Source organism: Salmo trutta, chromosome 37 (assembly GCF_901001165.1).
Source record: "Salmo trutta chromosome 37, fSalTru1.1, whole genome shotgun sequence".
NCBI lineage: Eukaryota > Metazoa > Chordata > Actinopteri > Salmoniformes > Salmonidae > Salmo > Salmo trutta.
Window position 1 is genome coordinate 29,473,974 of NC_042993.1, and position 17,016 is coordinate 29,490,989.

Genomic DNA, 17,016 nt, shown 5'->3' on the forward strand with positions numbered 1-17,016 from the left:
ACTCCTCAGTGTTGAATCAACACTAGAAATGTACCACTTTTTTCAGTGTACTTTTTACTCTGTGTAGAGTGGGACCATATGTACTCACTGACAGTGTTAAATTTAACACTTAACGTGTTGATTTAACACTTTCAAATTTACTGTGTATAATGCACGTTATAACTAACGTTAATGCTACTTCACTAAAATCTTACCGTTATCAGGCCCGTTACAGCATGTTGCATAAAATCATAATTCGTACCAAAGCTGGGCATATCATGAACTCCAATTCAATTGTTATACAAAATGGACATGTAAATAGCCTACTAATAATGAGTTAATTATCATAAAACTCAACAGGATTAAACCTTTCTCTAATTATTCTCTGAGGAACTCTCCACAGTAGATATGCTGCCATTTGATCAGTTAATCCACCTCAAGTGGCAGTTTAGAATTAATGGCCAATCTAAGTTTATATATATTTTATGATTCATTGAGCAACAGGCTTAAAATTAATCTAGGTTTAAAGTGAAAACTAAACTTAGATTAGAGGAAGGGTTTAATTTAACTAGGATTCATTTAAAACGAGGTTTAACATTTGGTGCAACAAGGTGAATAGATAAACCTTGATTTAACCCAGTTTAAGAGTTAATCCATGTTGGTGCAACCCACCCAAAAAGTTGTGGTAGAGGTTTATCAGATGAGGAAATATTAAGCTCTATGACAAAACTTAATTAGATGAGCAGCATGTAACTGGAGAGGTTGACGTCAAAATAAGCGAGGATACACTGAAATGTGTTTTGTCCGATGGAGGGTTCAGGCATACCACTCCAAATAATGGTGTGTTTACATTGACTCGTGATGAATGGGAGAGGGTCCATTCGGAGGGAAGTGGTAGGTATTTCAAAACGTTCTCATAGGTAGGCCTATTTGGAGGAAAGATTAAAGAGTAGAATCCTTACTGTGTAGTACATTTTCGACATCATACATTTTCAGACACACACACACATATATATATATATATATATATATATATATATATATATATATATATATATTAGCTCCATAGAGGGAGAAACTTGCATTGTTATTTCATAATACTGCTGCATATAAGGTGCACACCTCCGCTGTTTGGCCACTCACAACAGAAGTGGTAGATAAACCAGTGTTGAGAAACATAACATCTGAACAACGCACAAATAACTTTTGGGATTCTGGTGAAATCAGGTCACTACAATTACTGAAATAAAAACTTCAAAATGAAACATCGGCATAAATAATCGTTTTTCCTGTACAGCGCTATATTTGTACCGTATAGCGTTCAGGCAACCCATTTTAAAATGTTTGACCACAGTAAAAGTCCAGCAACACTGCATATTATTCAGGTCCCCAGAAATGATACCACATATAGATTCTACAGACCCTACTGAGTATTCTCTACAATACTTTTATTGCGACATCTAGAAATAGTTTTTGCTCTGGTTTTCTGTTCTACCTGATAATTAATTGCACCCACCTGTTGTGCCAGGTCTAAATCGTTCTCTGATTAGAGGGGAACAATGAAAACAAGCAGTGGAACTGGCTTCGAGGTCCAGAGTTGAGTTTGAGGGCGGAGTGAATCTTATTGTGGGCAATGGAATTGCTGGAGTAAAAGGCCAGCAATATTCCGTATTATCTAGTGCCCAATGAAAAGACACCATATATAGCCTACATTCTACAGACCCTACTGAGTGTTCCCTACAATATTTTTTACTGTGGCACATTCAATAGTTTGTTTTATACACCAATAATATTTAATGTACAGTGTTTTGCATTGGGGGTATTTATTTGACCTTGGAACATGTTTTAAAACACACGTGTATTGTTCATGTTTAGACAAATATTTTGATATAACAATAAGAAATACAGGTTATTGACACTTTTCTACTATTACGTGAGGGACTTTTATTTTGAACATTTCTGGTTGTCACGTCTTCCCTGTGGGTGGGTGTTGGAGAATTTGGATTTACCTGTAGCCGCAGGTAATAACCTACACGGGAAGACGAAGGAACAAAACACTGTGGAATTTACCAAAAGGAGTTTAGTCTTCACTGGGTAGGGTTGGTAGCTAGCAGTTGGTGAGTTGAGAAACCGATACACACAAACTCGACCCAAAGAAAGAACGTTTTCCCGTACGGACTTCCGTAATTTAATCGGCGTCAAGAGTTAACAAAAGTAACCCGAGCGATTTATGCGGTAAGTTAACTTCTCAGGTGTTCACCGTATGAAGAAGTTTATCCTAATTTCGGACAAGCTTGACTCTAGCCTGACAAAGTGATCTTATAGATGACATGTTATTTGTGTTTTGAAAAGTCATATTTAAAACTTCCCAATTTCTTTACCCTTAAAAAGGTAGCCTACCCGATCAAAATAGACCGAATGCACGCACGGAAAATGTAACCAAAACAAAGTCCTTGTGACAGTTCCACAGGCCAAATTGATAAGCGATTTAGATTAACTTGAAAGATATCAGAATTTGACTTTTTCCTATGGCATTCTCTCCAATTGCGTGATTGTTAAAACATGTATCTGCAAAGTAGCCTACAACAAACTATAGGCTGTATCTCAAAATACAGTATTAGTTCAATGTTTGGCGTCAATAGTCTACTTGTTGCAACAGGAAATGATTCATGTGACTGACAAAGAGATGATAAGTAAGCATAATAATTACTGTGTTTAGATATGACTATTATAAAGTGTATATATTCCATTGTTCCCATCACATTGAAAGGTCCCGGGAGCTTTGAGCCATGCCTGGCCACAGCACAGGGGCTCCTCAGAAGTCCCGCCACGACAAACAGCACAGGGGACACAGCACCAGGGCTGACGGCTACAAGCAGGGCCGCACCATCTCTAGAGACCGCACCGCCAGCCAAGAGTCCTACAAGGACCCCCATGCTGAGCACAACACACGGGAACAGTACAATGGCGACCATACCCGTCACTCTGAGGGCCAGCAAGGCCGCAGAGGAGCCCCCTCGACACGACACGTCAACGGGCGGGGGTCAGAGACACTGGGCTTCATCCCTGGCTCAGCAGACTCTCCCCAGAGCACAAATGCATGTGGGTCCTGTACCTCTATGGGCTGGAGTGGCTGTAAGGCGCTCCTTTGCTGTGTTCTCACCTGTGGCTTCTGTGGCAGCCGGGATCTCTGTCTGCCTGTCAACAACGAGAGCTCCACGGACCACCCCAGCAAGGCCGACCCTGAGCAGCCCCACCCCCCCAACGGCATGCCCGTGTCCAAGCCCACCTGCGGCATTCCTCTGGAGTCCAGCATCAAGCCTTCCAAGCAGCCCTCCAAGCTGCCTCCCAGTGACAGCTTCCGCTACAAGGACGTCCGCATCGGAGGCCAGACGGTGGTCTATCCCACCTCGTCGTCGGGCCCCAAACGGACGCGTACGGCCGGCAAGGGCGACAGCCAGCGTCCCGTCAGCAACACCAGCACCATCTACTCCCGGGAGGACCTGGATCTGGACGACCTGGGCGACAGCGGCACGGACATTGACTCGCTCATCACTAAGAAACTTCTAGAGCTCTACGCGTTGCACCAGATCGACCAACTGGCCAAGTGCACGTCTGACTCGTCGTTCTCAAGGAAAACCAATGAGATCAGCGAGCTGATCTGCAGCATTGCTCAGGACTACAACCTGGAGCAGCGGGAGGCAGAGTGCAGGCTGGTGCACGGCGTCATCCGCATCAGCACGCGCAAAGGCAAGAAGAACAAAAACTCCAACTCCCAGGCCCAGGAGCCAGTGCACCAGCAGCCGCGAGCAAACGGGGGGAACGACCGAGGGACCCTCCTTCCTGACAGTGGCAATGAAACAATGACGTACACCTTTAACAGCAGTGAGAGTAAGAGAGGGTTACTACATTTGTGTATCCATTCAAAATAACTAGTGCATTTCAGGTATTGAGGGTCTTGAGAGAATAAATGTGACAAAGTTTTGTTTCAATTTAAGTCAGAAAATCCAACAATGAATTCTATTCCACATTATTTTCCCATTTAACCTCCCAGTTTTCACCTATTCTTACTTCATGTTTATGTTGCATACCAATACCATAGATGACTCTGCTGAAATGCTTTTGGTGCGCTAGTGTTTGTTGTCTCACCTCTTCGGTATCATTGAGTCTCCATTTTCTATTCATTCATATACATCTATGTTTGAGTAACTCTAAGTTGTGTTTTTACCACAGTGGAGCCTGAGGTGAAAGTGTCAGAGCTGACACAGTCGGACGAACTAGCCAGGAAGATGAGGTACTACAGTGGAAGAGGTAAGTACTTCTGGACTTGAATTCAGTCTCACAGTAGGAGTGCTGATATAGGATCAGTTTAGTATTTTATATCATAATGAATGAGATTATATGGACATGGCGTACCTGATCCTAGATCAGCACTCCTCTGAGATGCTTTTTCAAAACGTGCCCTAGTCTAGGTCAAACCTGCTTGTACAGTAACATTGTTTGGCACTTATTTTACAGTATTTAGACTACTACTACTATATCAAGACCCTGTACTTCCCCATACCATAGATGTTGTACTGTATAAGATGCAGTGCATTCGGAAAGTATTCAGACCCCTTCCCCTTTTCCACATTTTGTTACCTTACGGACTTGTTCTAAAATGGATTAAATACAATGTTTTAACTCATCAATCTACACACAATACCCCACATTGACGATGCAAAAACATGTTTTTAGACATTTTTGCAAATGTATTAAAACAAAAAAACACCATATTTACACAAGTATTCAGACCGTTTGCTATTTGACTCATAATTGAGCTCAGGTGCATCCTGTTTCCATTGGTCATCCTTGAGATGTTTCTTCAACTTGATTGGAGTCAAGGCTCACACCTCTATATAAGGTCCCACAGTTGAAATGTGCATGCCAGAGCAAAAACCAAGCCATGAAGTGGAAGGAATTGTCTGTAGAGCTCTGAGGCAGGATTGTGTCGAGGCACAGATCTGGGGAAGGTTACCAGAACATTTCTGCAGCATTGAAGGTCCCCAAGAACACAGTGGCCTCCATTCTTAAATGGAAGAAGTTTGGAATCACCAAGACTCTTCCTAGATCTTGCCGCTCATCCAAACTGAGCAATCAGGGCAGAAGGGCCTTGGTCAGGAAGGTGACCAAGAACCCGATGGTCATTCTGAGAGAGCTCCAGAGTACCTCTGTGGAGATGGGAGAACCTTCCAGAAGGACAACCATCTCTGCAGCACTCCACCAATCAGGCCTTTATGGTAGAGTGGCCAGGCGGAAGCTACTCCTCAGTAAAAGGCACATGACAGCCCACTTGGCATTTGCCAAAAGGCACCTGAAGACTCTCAGACCATGAGAAACAAGATTCTCAAGATTCGCTCAGGACCTCAGACTTGGGCAACGGTTCACCTTCCAACAGGACAACAACCCTATGCACACAGCCAAGACAACGCAGGAGTGGCTTCGGGACAAGTCTCTGAATGTCCTTGAGTAGCCCAGCCAGAGCCCGGATTTCAACCCGATCGAACAACTCTGGAGAGACCTGAAAATAGCTGTGCAGCGACGCTCCCCGTCCAACCTGACAAAGCTTGAGAGGATCTGCGGAGAAGAATGGAAGTTATTCTCAAAATACAGGTGTGCCAATATTTCAGCGTCATACCCTAGAAGACTCGAGGCTGTAATCGCTGTAAAAAGGTGCTTCAACACAGTTACTGAGTAAAGGGTTTGAATACTTATGTGATTTTTTGTTTTTTATAAATTAGCAAATATTTCTAAACAGTTTTCTTTGTCATTTTGGAGTATTGTGTGTAGATTGAGGGGGAACAATCGAATCGATTTTAGAATAAGGCTACAACGTAACAAAATGTGGAAAGTCAAGGTCTGAATATTTTCTGAATGCACTGTGTAACTTGAATCTGAGCCAGCATCTATTTACACTTTGATGGGTTCTGTAGCATTTCAGTGTAATTGTTCTACACTGGAAATACTCTCCCATATCTGATCCGATACATGTTTTCAGAACAATAACACATTGTTTCCTTGTTGTGGCTCATGGAATGGTTCTTTACTTGTCCTGGGTAGTCTTCATTTAGGCACCAAACAGAATAAAACTGACTGGAACAGGGAAGGACTAGCTAGACTTGTCCAATTAGAAACGCTCATTTTCCGTTGCAAAACGTTTCTATCTGCGTGGCCTAATGAACAACCCTGGGTTCTATGTGGCAGCAGAGGTAGTAGGCCTAACCTCTGGGCTGACTGACTGTTCCGGTCAGTCATGGTAGCTGAGGGGCTCTGTTCAACGCAGCTGTAGTGCCCAGTGCAGCTGCAGGCTTAACCATTTTTAAAGTGGTAACTTCAAATATTTCTATCCCTTGTAGTCTCTGTCCATTTGAAATACTGGCTGGTAAATGTCTCTCTCTATTCTGGCCCTCCTAGCTCACTCCTCCAGCTCAGCTACAGCCTACTGTCCCTACCAGCATGACACAGAGACTGACTCGTCAGGGGTCCCACTGCTGCACGTCCTCTGAGCGTCATGACAAGGTCAACACAACGTCCAGGGCACAACGTTCTCAAGGGCCTCAACCGAACTGGGGCCGGCTGTTGTGTGATAGTGGGGCATATTTTTGTTGATCAGCCCATTGTTCCTCCAACACTGTCATGCTTCCCTGGAACTAATAGAAGGACATCCTATAGTGACAGAGAGGATGTTAAGTGTGGGACTATTGAAGCCGTCTCTTCTCTCTGGTGTGGAATCAGCATGTCCTTCCAAACCATGGAACCGTCTGTGAGGGAGGCCTGCTTGGAAGGGCGAGATGGTGGCACCAGTCTACGGGTGCCCAATTGGCACATATCTGAACATCGGAAAAACAAGGGGATTTTTTTTTTTTTTTTACGGGAAAACTAGATTCTATTGTGTATTTGCATGCTATATTGTAAGTTGTTTTTATACCAGTTATGTTGTTGCCTTGCCACTCCTAGCAGAGACACCAAAATCACTCCATGCATTTTTAACTCAGGGTTCAGTCGCTTTACTGAGAACTAACACATAACCGTCCCTGTTTTAGTGTGTGTGTGTGACAGTGCGTTAGGGAAAATTGACACCCTACCATTTGGACCCAGTAGCAGGTTTATCTTCATACTTTACTTTCAGTGTCAAAGGAGTTAATTTTGTACAAAACTTTTTTCCAAGTGAACGTTGCTTTTTGTTTTGTCTAAACATCTCTTTCGACATTGGCATTTTGTCAATGTATAGGTAATTTTTTTAAATAAAAATAAAAAAAGCAATGAATCCCCTTGCCTGTTTATGCCAACTTGCTACTGTTTTAATTCAACTCCGTTGATCAAAATATATGATAATATAGTTAAGTCTAATAGAGTATGGATTCGGTATGCACATTAACTTGATCTGTGCATATGACTTCCATTTGACACCAATGCTTGAGTTAAACGCCGATCTCAAGGATGGATTCAGTCCATTGAGTGTTCAATTACTTTGTGCTGCTTATGTTTACACAATGTATTATTGGGGAACACTAGGGATTTTGTGTTTTTGATGTTGGGTTGGGCTCTAATCTGATCAGATTTATGTTAATGGTCAGCTATGCAGCAGAAGGAGGGGGGGAAAGATCTAATGTAGTCTACTACACTTTTAAAAAGCCTGTACTGGTAGTTTGTCAAGCTTTCAATCTTTCCTTCCCATGTAATGTGTTAACGGGCATCGCTGTATATTTCAACACTAACTGCTCCTACACTCTAGTTTTGCCTGCTCTCCCTGTCACAGCAACATGTTTGTGCAACGTTGTTGGGCTACTTTATCAGCACCTCTCTTTCTCCCCGTCTCTCAAATTACTGTCAGCCCCACCCCCCCCCCACCCCGGTCAGTGTGTTGTCAGTCTATTTCCGCCCTCAGCGAAAAAGGAGGAACTCGTTTGACTGGTTCTGACAAAAGGATATCAAATCCTGCTGTCTGTCCTGAGTAGTTCATCGCAGAGGGGAGCACTACGAAAACCTGCTTTTGAGAATTTCTCTGTGTCCCGATGCTCTGTTGAGATTCATTTCTGTTTTCCCTGGCTTCGCCCCCTCTGCATTCCAGTTCTACCTGTGTGAGGCATAAAATTGTAGTTTCACAATTAACACCTCACACCCGGTCACATGACATTATACGTACCTTCTCTAAACCGAATGGCACAGAATGTCTCTTCTCTTGGATGTTGACATGCATGGTGACATTTCAATAAAGACTTAAATGGTGACGTATTTCAATAAGCGTACAAAAAGCCCATGTTTGAAGTGGATAACAGATTTGTGTCATTGAGTTTCTTGATTCATGTGTGCATGATTGTTAGGAAGAATTAAATTGTGTTAACATCAACCGAATGCAGGCTACAGCCAAACCCTTCTTGCCCTGGTGTCAGTTTAAATGACCACCACAGGAGGGAGCAGCGTACCACAATAACTGAAAATTGTTGCCCTGCTCCAGCTTAAAGGGGAAATGCACTTGCTGATCTGGCCTTGTTTTTGGCTTGCTCCTCAAGAGGTGGTGGCGGCCGTGACCCAAGCCAAACGCGAGTTGGTATGGGTGTTTCTCGGGTCTGTCCTTGCTACACCGAGACACACCTATCTGTCAGAACCTTGCCCGTGGCCATTTCTCCCCATGCAATCGCAAACAAACCTCCTGCAGGTTGAGTTTAATAAATACAGCCATATGTATGGTGAGGTGCCGGAGGAAGCTTTGGATAGGTTAGTAGCTTACAGGGTAATATGAGAAGAATGCAATTGCTGAATTTAGGTCGATATTCTAAGTGTTTTGATAACTTTCAACTGTATTAACAGGTCCATGTAGAATAAGAACCCTCTACATAATACCATAGAAGCAGTGTTCTAATATAAGTGTGCTTCTTTCGTTGTCGTTCCCAGCCAATACAGGTACTGTGCCTATCGACAATTTTGTGTGGTGGTAATGGGGCTATCTTGGCAAGCATGTCGGAGTGGTCATACCTTCCTGTGTGGTATCCTATATACAACAGGAATTTCCTGATCCTGGTGCAGAACACACAGGGTTTCTCCCTCATATTGACTGATACCATTAAATTCCATAATAAAAAGAAGACAATACAATTAAAAGTTGTGTCTAGTAAAATGTTTATGCCAGGTCTCGCCCGTACATGCATGTCAGTCAAATCCTCTTGGAAGTCTCCATATGCTGGCTCCATAGATGTTTCTGTGAACACATGCACACACACAGTCACTTCTATTACCAATGTGTTGAGAAATGTAATGTTTTTAATTGTATATAACTGCCTTCATTTTGATGGACCCCAGAAAGAGTAGCTGCTGCTTTGGCAGGAACTAATGGAGATCCATAATAAATATAAATACAAAATGACAGTTAGGATAGGTAATATCTTGACAACACAGTGCAACGCAATATTAGGAAGGTGTTCCTAATGTTTGGCACTGTATATATTATTATTTGTATTATTGTTTCATTCACTCCTCTTTTTGACCTGCACTGTTGCAATTACATCTGCCACCCTGTGCATGTGACTAATAAACGCATCTAATCTATAAAACATTTTTTTTTTTTCTTAAAGAGGTGAGGTCTTTATCAGAGGTCCTGGGCTCGAGCTTCGGTTTGAGCCGAATCAGGAGGAAGTGGTACTCGCTAAGCAGGCAGCGTGACGTCCTTTCTTTTGACGCCAAACCCACCACTGGTGTGCGTGGCCAAAGAGCTCTACATTGATGTCAATTAAATAGTTGGAATGTCCACCAGAGCTGTTGCCAGAGAAACAAATGCTAATTTATCTACCATTTTATAGAATTTAGCAGTAAGTCCAACTGGCTTCACAACCGCAGATCCCATGTAACCACACCAGCCCAGGACCGCCACATCCCGCTTCTTCACCTGCGGGATGGTCTGAGACACCTGATGAAACTGTGGATTTGCACAACTGAAGAATTTCTGCCAAACTGTCAGAAACCGTCTCATGGAAGCTCTTCTGCATGCTCGTCATTCTCACCAGGGTCTTGACCTGACTGCAGTTTTGTGTCGTAACTGACTTCAGTGGGCAAATGCTCACCTTCAATGGCCAATGGCACACTGGAGAAGTGTGCTCTTCATGGATGAATCTCGGTTTGAACTGTACCTGGCAGATGACAGACAGTGTGTGTATAGCATCGTGTGGGCGAGCGGTTTGCTGATGTCAACATTGTGAACAGAGTGCCCCATGGTGGCGGTGGGGTTATGGTATGGGCAGACATAAGCTACGGACATTGAACACAATTGCATTTTAATCGAGGCCAATTTGAATGTACAGAGATACCATGACGAGATCCTGAGGTCTAATGTCGTGCCATTAATTTGCCACCATCACCTCATGTTTCAGCATACAATATTAAGCAACCTCACAACCATTGAAGAGGAGTGGGACAACATTCCACAATCACAAGCCTGATCAACTCTATGCGAAGGAGATGTGTCGCGCTGCATGAGGCAAATGGTGATCACACCAGATACGGACAGGTTTTCAAATCCACCCCTACCTTTTTTTTTTATGTATCTGTGACCAACATATGTATATCTATATTCCCAGTCATGTGAAATCCATACATTAGGGCCTAATGAATTCATTTCAATTGACTGATTTCCTTATCTGAACTGTAACTCAGTCAAATCTTTGAAATTGTTGCATGTTGCGTTAATATTTTTGTTCAGTTTATATTGTGGAAAACCTTGTAGTACTTCTTAACCTCAATAATGCTCAGGTTTTAATAGTCAAAAGTTACCTGGAGTCCATACCATTTGCACCAGGAGAAATCTGCAGGCCTAAATCCAAAATGAATGAGTGATGCTGCCAATCTTTCCCATTCATTTGGAAATGTGGCCTTCTGAACACATTGAGCAGGATCCACACAATGGATGGCATGAACATCAGACTTAAATAAGTAAGGTTTGAAATATGTCACTGCCAACCAGCCAAGTGTTACATCTGCTCCTGCCACGCCCTCTACTTCTCGTCCTGTGTCTCCCTAACCTGCCGCCACTCCCCCAGTGCTCTCTCTGTGTGTACGTGATTATGTGAGTGGAGACAGGTGTGCTGGAGGCGGATCAGATCCCCACCAGCTGCAACCAGTTCCATAATCAAGGACTCTAGGAATACTCAGCCCTGCCACTTCAACACTGCCAGTTTGTAGCCTCTGTTCAGTCAGTCTGTGTTTGTTCCTGCATAGAGCTTGTTATCCTGTTGTGCCTGTTTCTCCCTAGTCTGACGCTGCTTTTCTCTCTGCTACAGTTCTGTCCGCTCTGACCCTGGTCCCTGTCTCCAGTCCCTCGTCTCGTCAGTCCTGCTTTCCTGCTCTGGACCCCCTTCCCCCCTGCTTTTCAATAAACACCTTAGTTATCTTATCCCTGTCTCCTTGTCTGTGATTGCACTTGGGTTCACCTGCTCCGCGTAACATCAAGAGCTGTTGAAATTACAGCTGTGATAAGTCCATAAAGCACAATGCATTTATGTGGTTTGTGTTTAGCCAATTGAGTTTGCATTGGTCAAAGCAAGAGAGTAAGCTCATGTGCCAACCTTTAATTAGAAAACATCAGGGGCTGTAGAGAGAGACTTGTGGTACAACTACACTCAGAGAGCACAGAAAGATCATGCCGGGGATACATTTCACATACTGTGCTTCTGATGGAGCTACTGATCAGCACTGCTCTTTGGACTGATCCTACATGGGACTTTGGGTATAGTGGAACACCCAATATCGCTCCAGCAGGTCAGCCTGCCATGTGCCACTTTGCATCCCAAAGGTGATTGTTCCTCAACTAAGTGGCTGTTCCACAGAGCTGGATCTGAGTGTTATTGAAGTGGACTCCTACGGGAAGATCAATGTTGAAAATACAGAAAGAGCAGAGAGACTGAGTAGGGCCTGGCTGCGCTCTGGTTGTTCATAATATCAAAGCTGAGGATGCTGGACGCTACACCGGTCAACATTACCCTACGGAATATGGCCCAAAATATGGGGATGGTCTGGTTTTTCTCTCTGTCGTTTCGATCTCTTCATCGACAGGCTCTCCCGACCTTCCTTGACTTCACCCCAACATTCTCAGACCAAAGTCGCCTCTCTGTGATGTCAATCAGTTGCATAGGGCTCTGTGTGGGACTGCCCTTAATGGTCATAGTTGGTGTTAACACCAAAATGAGGGACCTCCTAAAAGCAGAGGTTTCTTCAGGCATGGAGGCGACAGAGCACCAAGTCTTGGGCTGATGTCCTGCTCTTCCTCACTCTGAGTTCTCTCTTAAAGATGCCATGTTTTCCACTGTCAATGTATTGATTGTGTAAGTCCTTTACTGATTGTATTACTTTTACTGTTAGCTACATGAAATGATGTTAGGAAGATTTGAACATGCATGTATTATATATATATTTTCAATATTTTCTGGAGACATATCCCTAGGCTCCAACGCCTTTTTCTTGGTTTCGACATAAGGTTTTGCTTTTGTGAATTGCTCTGTAAAAATGTCTGTACTAATTTGTGAGTATAAAGGAATAAAATCATGTAGAATGTATCTTTGAGATCTGATAGATCTGTCTTTATTGCAGCATAAATAAACACTCTGTACTGTGTATTCAAAGAGCAGTAAGATATTTATTTTTCGGTAACACTGTACTTAAATACAAAAAAGGTCTGAATAAAAAATGTCATATTTTATCACACATTTTTCACCTTTATTTTTGTTGTTGTTGTGAAAAGTTGTTCACATGTCCAGTCTACGGAAACTAAATTACAGCCTAATGTTAGACGGTGTGACGCTCTACATATGTAGAGATTGTATTCTTTATTTAGATATATAGAACACGGTGACATTTCGTTCAAACCCGACCTTGGCTTCATTAGACTGAAAATATTATTCCTCATATCTTATTGGTATGATAAGTTGAGCTTAGTGACTGTTATTGACTGTTGAGACAGTCTCTATGCAGTTCCGTTGAGGCTGTCTCTCGTTGCTGCGGTGAGCCACTCGTGAGAGGAGGGAGGCAGCAAGATGACGGTACAGGGCACCCAGCTGATAAACCACCTTCCAAACTGCCCTCTGTACCGGTGAGGTAATACAGATAAAGCTTACTGTTCAAACACAATACGAATCAACAGGAACTGGAGCAGGAAGTTGTAAACTTGAGGAGTACTCTCACACTACTGTGATAGCCTTGTCTATGTACATCACTGATGCTCCACTCATTCCCAATTCCCAACACAGATTCACTCTAACCTAATGGTTAGGGGGGAGAATGTGGGCTGTTGAATTCTACACATTTTTCCAGTGCTCTGCATATTAGTAGTTACTTTAGAAGAGATATGTTTAAATTGAGCTTGAAGAGCTCCTTGAATGGCAATGCCTGCTGTAATATAAACCTCTTGAACAGGGACGTTTAATCTACTTTGGCTTGGCTAATGCTGTTTGTATTCTTGTCTCGCAAACCATATTCCAAATTGTAAAGACATAACACAGTAATTGTATAAAAATATATTTATAAAAAATATTCTGGAGGCAGTCCCAGAAATGATTTACATTACTCATGCAAACGTTACACAAAACAAACAATGTATCTAAACAGTATTCTGCACAATATCCATGGTTTTAAGGAATGTGTAGCCTGTCTGATATAATCAGTAAAATGTCTGTTATAACTACCACCCATTGTGACCTCAATTTTCTACCAAAAATGTTGCTAATATACAGTAAATGTTGCTCATTCATAGCTGGATGTAAACAATAGCAAACTGTTCTCGTATTTTCAATAAAAAAAATATTTTCCTATTTGGTCAGACATGAAAAGCTAACAGGGATAGTGTAACTGTGAATAAAGAATAGACATGTATTTTGTTTCCCCTTATGACGAACAGTTATTTGTCAATCTCTTCACCACATGACCAGACACTTCAACTAAGTCCTGGGGGCTCAATATCCCTCACTGCGGGAATTGATATCAGGTCTCTGTACATCAGCTCTACAGTAAGCTACCTACTGAAGAGCATATCGACCAGAAAGTCCAGTAGATCTGCTTGGCCAATGACAGGACGGAAGAAGAGCTCGGTGATGAGGTTGGGTGTGATGGTCTTGAGCGTGGAGGCCGCGAGCAGGATGCCAGCGAAGCGGCCTAGGTCCGCGGGGTGGAGCGGTTGGACCACCTCCCTCAGAGCATGCTGAGCCTCCTGCTGTAAGTCCTCCACGAATTGAGCTGCCTTCAGGTCTTTCACATCTGTTGAGGAGCACAGAAATGTATCATGAGTGGACAAGCTACATTTTATGCACAGTTGTACAGTGCAGGACTTTTCAGTTGTATATGACATTGCTATTGATTTTTTGTAACCCTACTGATCAGCTGGATTCACTGAAGTTATTTTATGTTTTGTTGCGTTGGGTCAACATTGTGGACAAGCCCTTAACAAGTCTTATTTAATGTTTGAATTCTGTATGTAGGGAGGTTTATTCAATTATCAGAGCAGCTGTGGGGAGGTAAAATCCCTACCGAACAAGCACTTCCATTGACTGGTTGAAATATTGAAGCTTTAAGGCAAACCTTACCTGGGTTAAATATCATGGTGCCCTTGAGGTATGCGTACTCCTTTGGACTTAAATCCAGACTCCAGAACTTTTTGAGGCATGACTTGAGTTTGTTCACACCAGCCAAGGTGGGCTGCTCTCTTTCCATCTCTGAGCATTCTTGAGAATTCAAGAGGATTCTTTTCAGCATGCTATCGGCAGGGGTGTCGATGACGTCAAAGTTCATGCCTTCCTGGGCCAGACCCAAAATAAAGAGTGGCACCCAGCAACTTTGGAGGAGCGATAGTTGATCGTTCAGTGGGAGTTGGTTGAAAGCAGGTAAGTTCTTCATAAAGTGAATTGTTTTCACCAGCACTCCCGATGCCCCTTGGCAAATGTCTGCTGGACTTTTCAAGCACACTGTCCGTCGAATCTCACAGTTGCATCTACGAGGCATTAAGTTGTAGTTCAGGTTGTTGTGGCTTGACTTGTAAATTTCTCGATTGAGGATGTTGTAAAGGATAGCATTTGACTGCCTATCATCGTAAACTGTACATTGACATACGTTATCCATTTTGATGAGATACAGAACAAACTCTCAAAAAGAAAATGAAAAGCTGAAATACATTCAAATGCTCTTGTCCTACCAAGACAGGCTCTTGTTGAGGTTGTGTGTGGTGGTGCAGATGCCTTGCACCATGCTTCTATTTATAAGGCCAACCCACTGAGCTAAACTTGTGCACCTTGACCTGTCAATACTCCCTCGGTGAAAAACAAAGTGCCCCTAAAGAGCAGACAACTCGACTGACGGCGTCCCCTAAAGAGCAGATAAGGTTTTCTCAATGAAAACCAATGGAAAGAGCATATCCAGATTGGGCGGGGTGAGCCTAATCTGTGAGACTGTCATTACCCCAGGCTGTACCAAGCTACCAAGGACTGTGGGAGTACTCAAGCACACTGTATATAGCTCCGCTCATTGCCAGCTCACACCTACGTTGAACACGGGCCAATGTAAACAGGTAAGGGAGCACTGACCTGTCAGCTAAGTCCTTGAGCAATGTACCCAACCATAACTTTTTATTTTACTAAGTTTAGTTCAGACTTACAAAGAGCTAAATATTCCTAAACCAATAGGCCTGCATAACCGAATGGATTTCTAGGATAAAAATGATGTTACATTATATCTTACATTGAACAAAAGCTTCAAATTTTGTTTTGTACAATGCCAGGAATGACAGACGGAATTAGCGAAGGAAAATAATAGTGAGACGTATTGTAATTCAGTGTGGATTTGGTAGCTACAGCCCTTCTGCCCTAAACTCTGATCCCAGACATGTGTCCCCACCATATATTCCACACTCAGAAGCCTGTCTCATCAATAATGTGTTTTCTGGGCAAATCTGGCCAGCAGACTTCTCGATACCCAGACCCAAATTAATACCAGACCCCGACCAAACCAATACACAACCTTTGGCGACACACACCAGGAACCAAACTCTCGAGACTGAAACCCAGACCAAGTGTATCGAGAACCTGACAAGCCCAAGACCAGTTCAAATGTGGAAAAACAAGATCCAGAACGAGACGCAGAGCAAGACCAATCTGAAGGCGTCCCATCCAGCTTCCACAAAAAGCATGGTGCCCTGACACGTTTGTGTCATGTCACTACTTTTAGTCACATAACTCTGACAGGAGATATCTTGACCACATGAGTTGAGAGACAAACTATGATCTGGGACCATGAACTGAGATCCCGATCTAGACCTGAACATTGATGCTGGGACCCAGACCCAGTGAAAAGACCACGACCACACTTATCGTACGGGGCATTGTGTGATCTCAAGACCAAGACAACAAGATCCCGTCTCTGGTTTCAACTAACTCAACCATTTAAGGTATGTAAATATATTTAAAGAGCTTTGCAAAAAAAACGGAATTATTTGTCTCTCTGAACTTAAATAATCAAGTGATCGATTTTATACATGTCTGTCATTGAACAACTCCATGCCATGATTTAATTAATTAGTGAAAAAACACAAATGTGAAAAATTGGTGAATATGGTTTGTTATCTTTGTCGTGCCTAGCACAGAGGTCTGAACCAGATAAGCTGATTACTTTATTAGTCTGATAAATTAACAGGATATGAGCATGTGTCATACTGTCCATTTGGAAATGATTCAGACCCCTTGAATATTTCCACATGTTGTTACGTTACAGCCTTATTCTAAAATTGATTAAATTGTTTTTTCCTCATCAATCTACACACAATACCCCATAATGACAAAAACAGATTTTTAGAAATGTTTGCATATGTATTAAAAATTCAAAACCCTTTACTCAGTACTTTGTTGAAGAATCTTTGGTAGCGATTACAGCCACAAGTTTTATTGGGTATGACACTACAAGCTTGGCACACCTGTATTTGGGGAGTTTCTCCCATTCTTCTCTACAGATCCTCTCAAGCTCTGTCAGGTTGGA

At 42.7% G+C, this 17,016-nt stretch overlaps 2 protein-coding genes across 3 annotated transcripts; one reads left to right on the forward strand and one right to left on the reverse strand.

Annotated features, from left to right (window-relative positions):
- Window positions 1-1,977: 1,977 nt before the first annotated feature.
- Window positions 1,978-8,291, forward strand: LOC115177294 (keratinocyte differentiation factor 1). 2 transcript variants are annotated; one of them, XM_029737939.1, is made up of 4 exons: window positions 1,978-2,214; window positions 2,750-3,870; window positions 4,213-4,290; window positions 6,433-8,291. In XM_029737939.1, exons 2-4 carry the CDS (start codon window positions 2,769-2,771, stop codon window positions 6,522-6,524), a joined length of 1,272 nt encoding a protein of 423 aa, XP_029593799.1. In that variant the 5' UTR covers window positions 1,978-2,214; window positions 2,750-2,768; the 3' UTR covers window positions 6,525-8,291. The 2 variants fall into 2 exon arrangements, with proteins under 2 accessions (XP_029593799.1, XP_029593800.1); XM_029737940.1 differs by having other exon boundaries at window positions 1,978-2,096.
- A 4,329-nt stretch (window positions 8,292-12,620) lies between these two features.
- Window positions 12,621-15,373, reverse strand: LOC115177296 (nuclear receptor subfamily 0 group B member 2-like). Its single transcript, XM_029737941.1, has 2 exons — window positions 14,580-15,373; window positions 12,621-14,253 (listed from the first exon to the last, which is right to left on the reverse strand). The coding sequence occupies exons 1-2, from the start codon at window positions 15,109-15,111 to the stop codon at window positions 14,012-14,014; spliced, it is 774 nt and encodes a 257-aa protein (XP_029593801.1). The 5' UTR covers window positions 15,112-15,373; the 3' UTR covers window positions 12,621-14,011.
- Window positions 15,374-17,016: the final 1,643 nt, after the last annotated feature.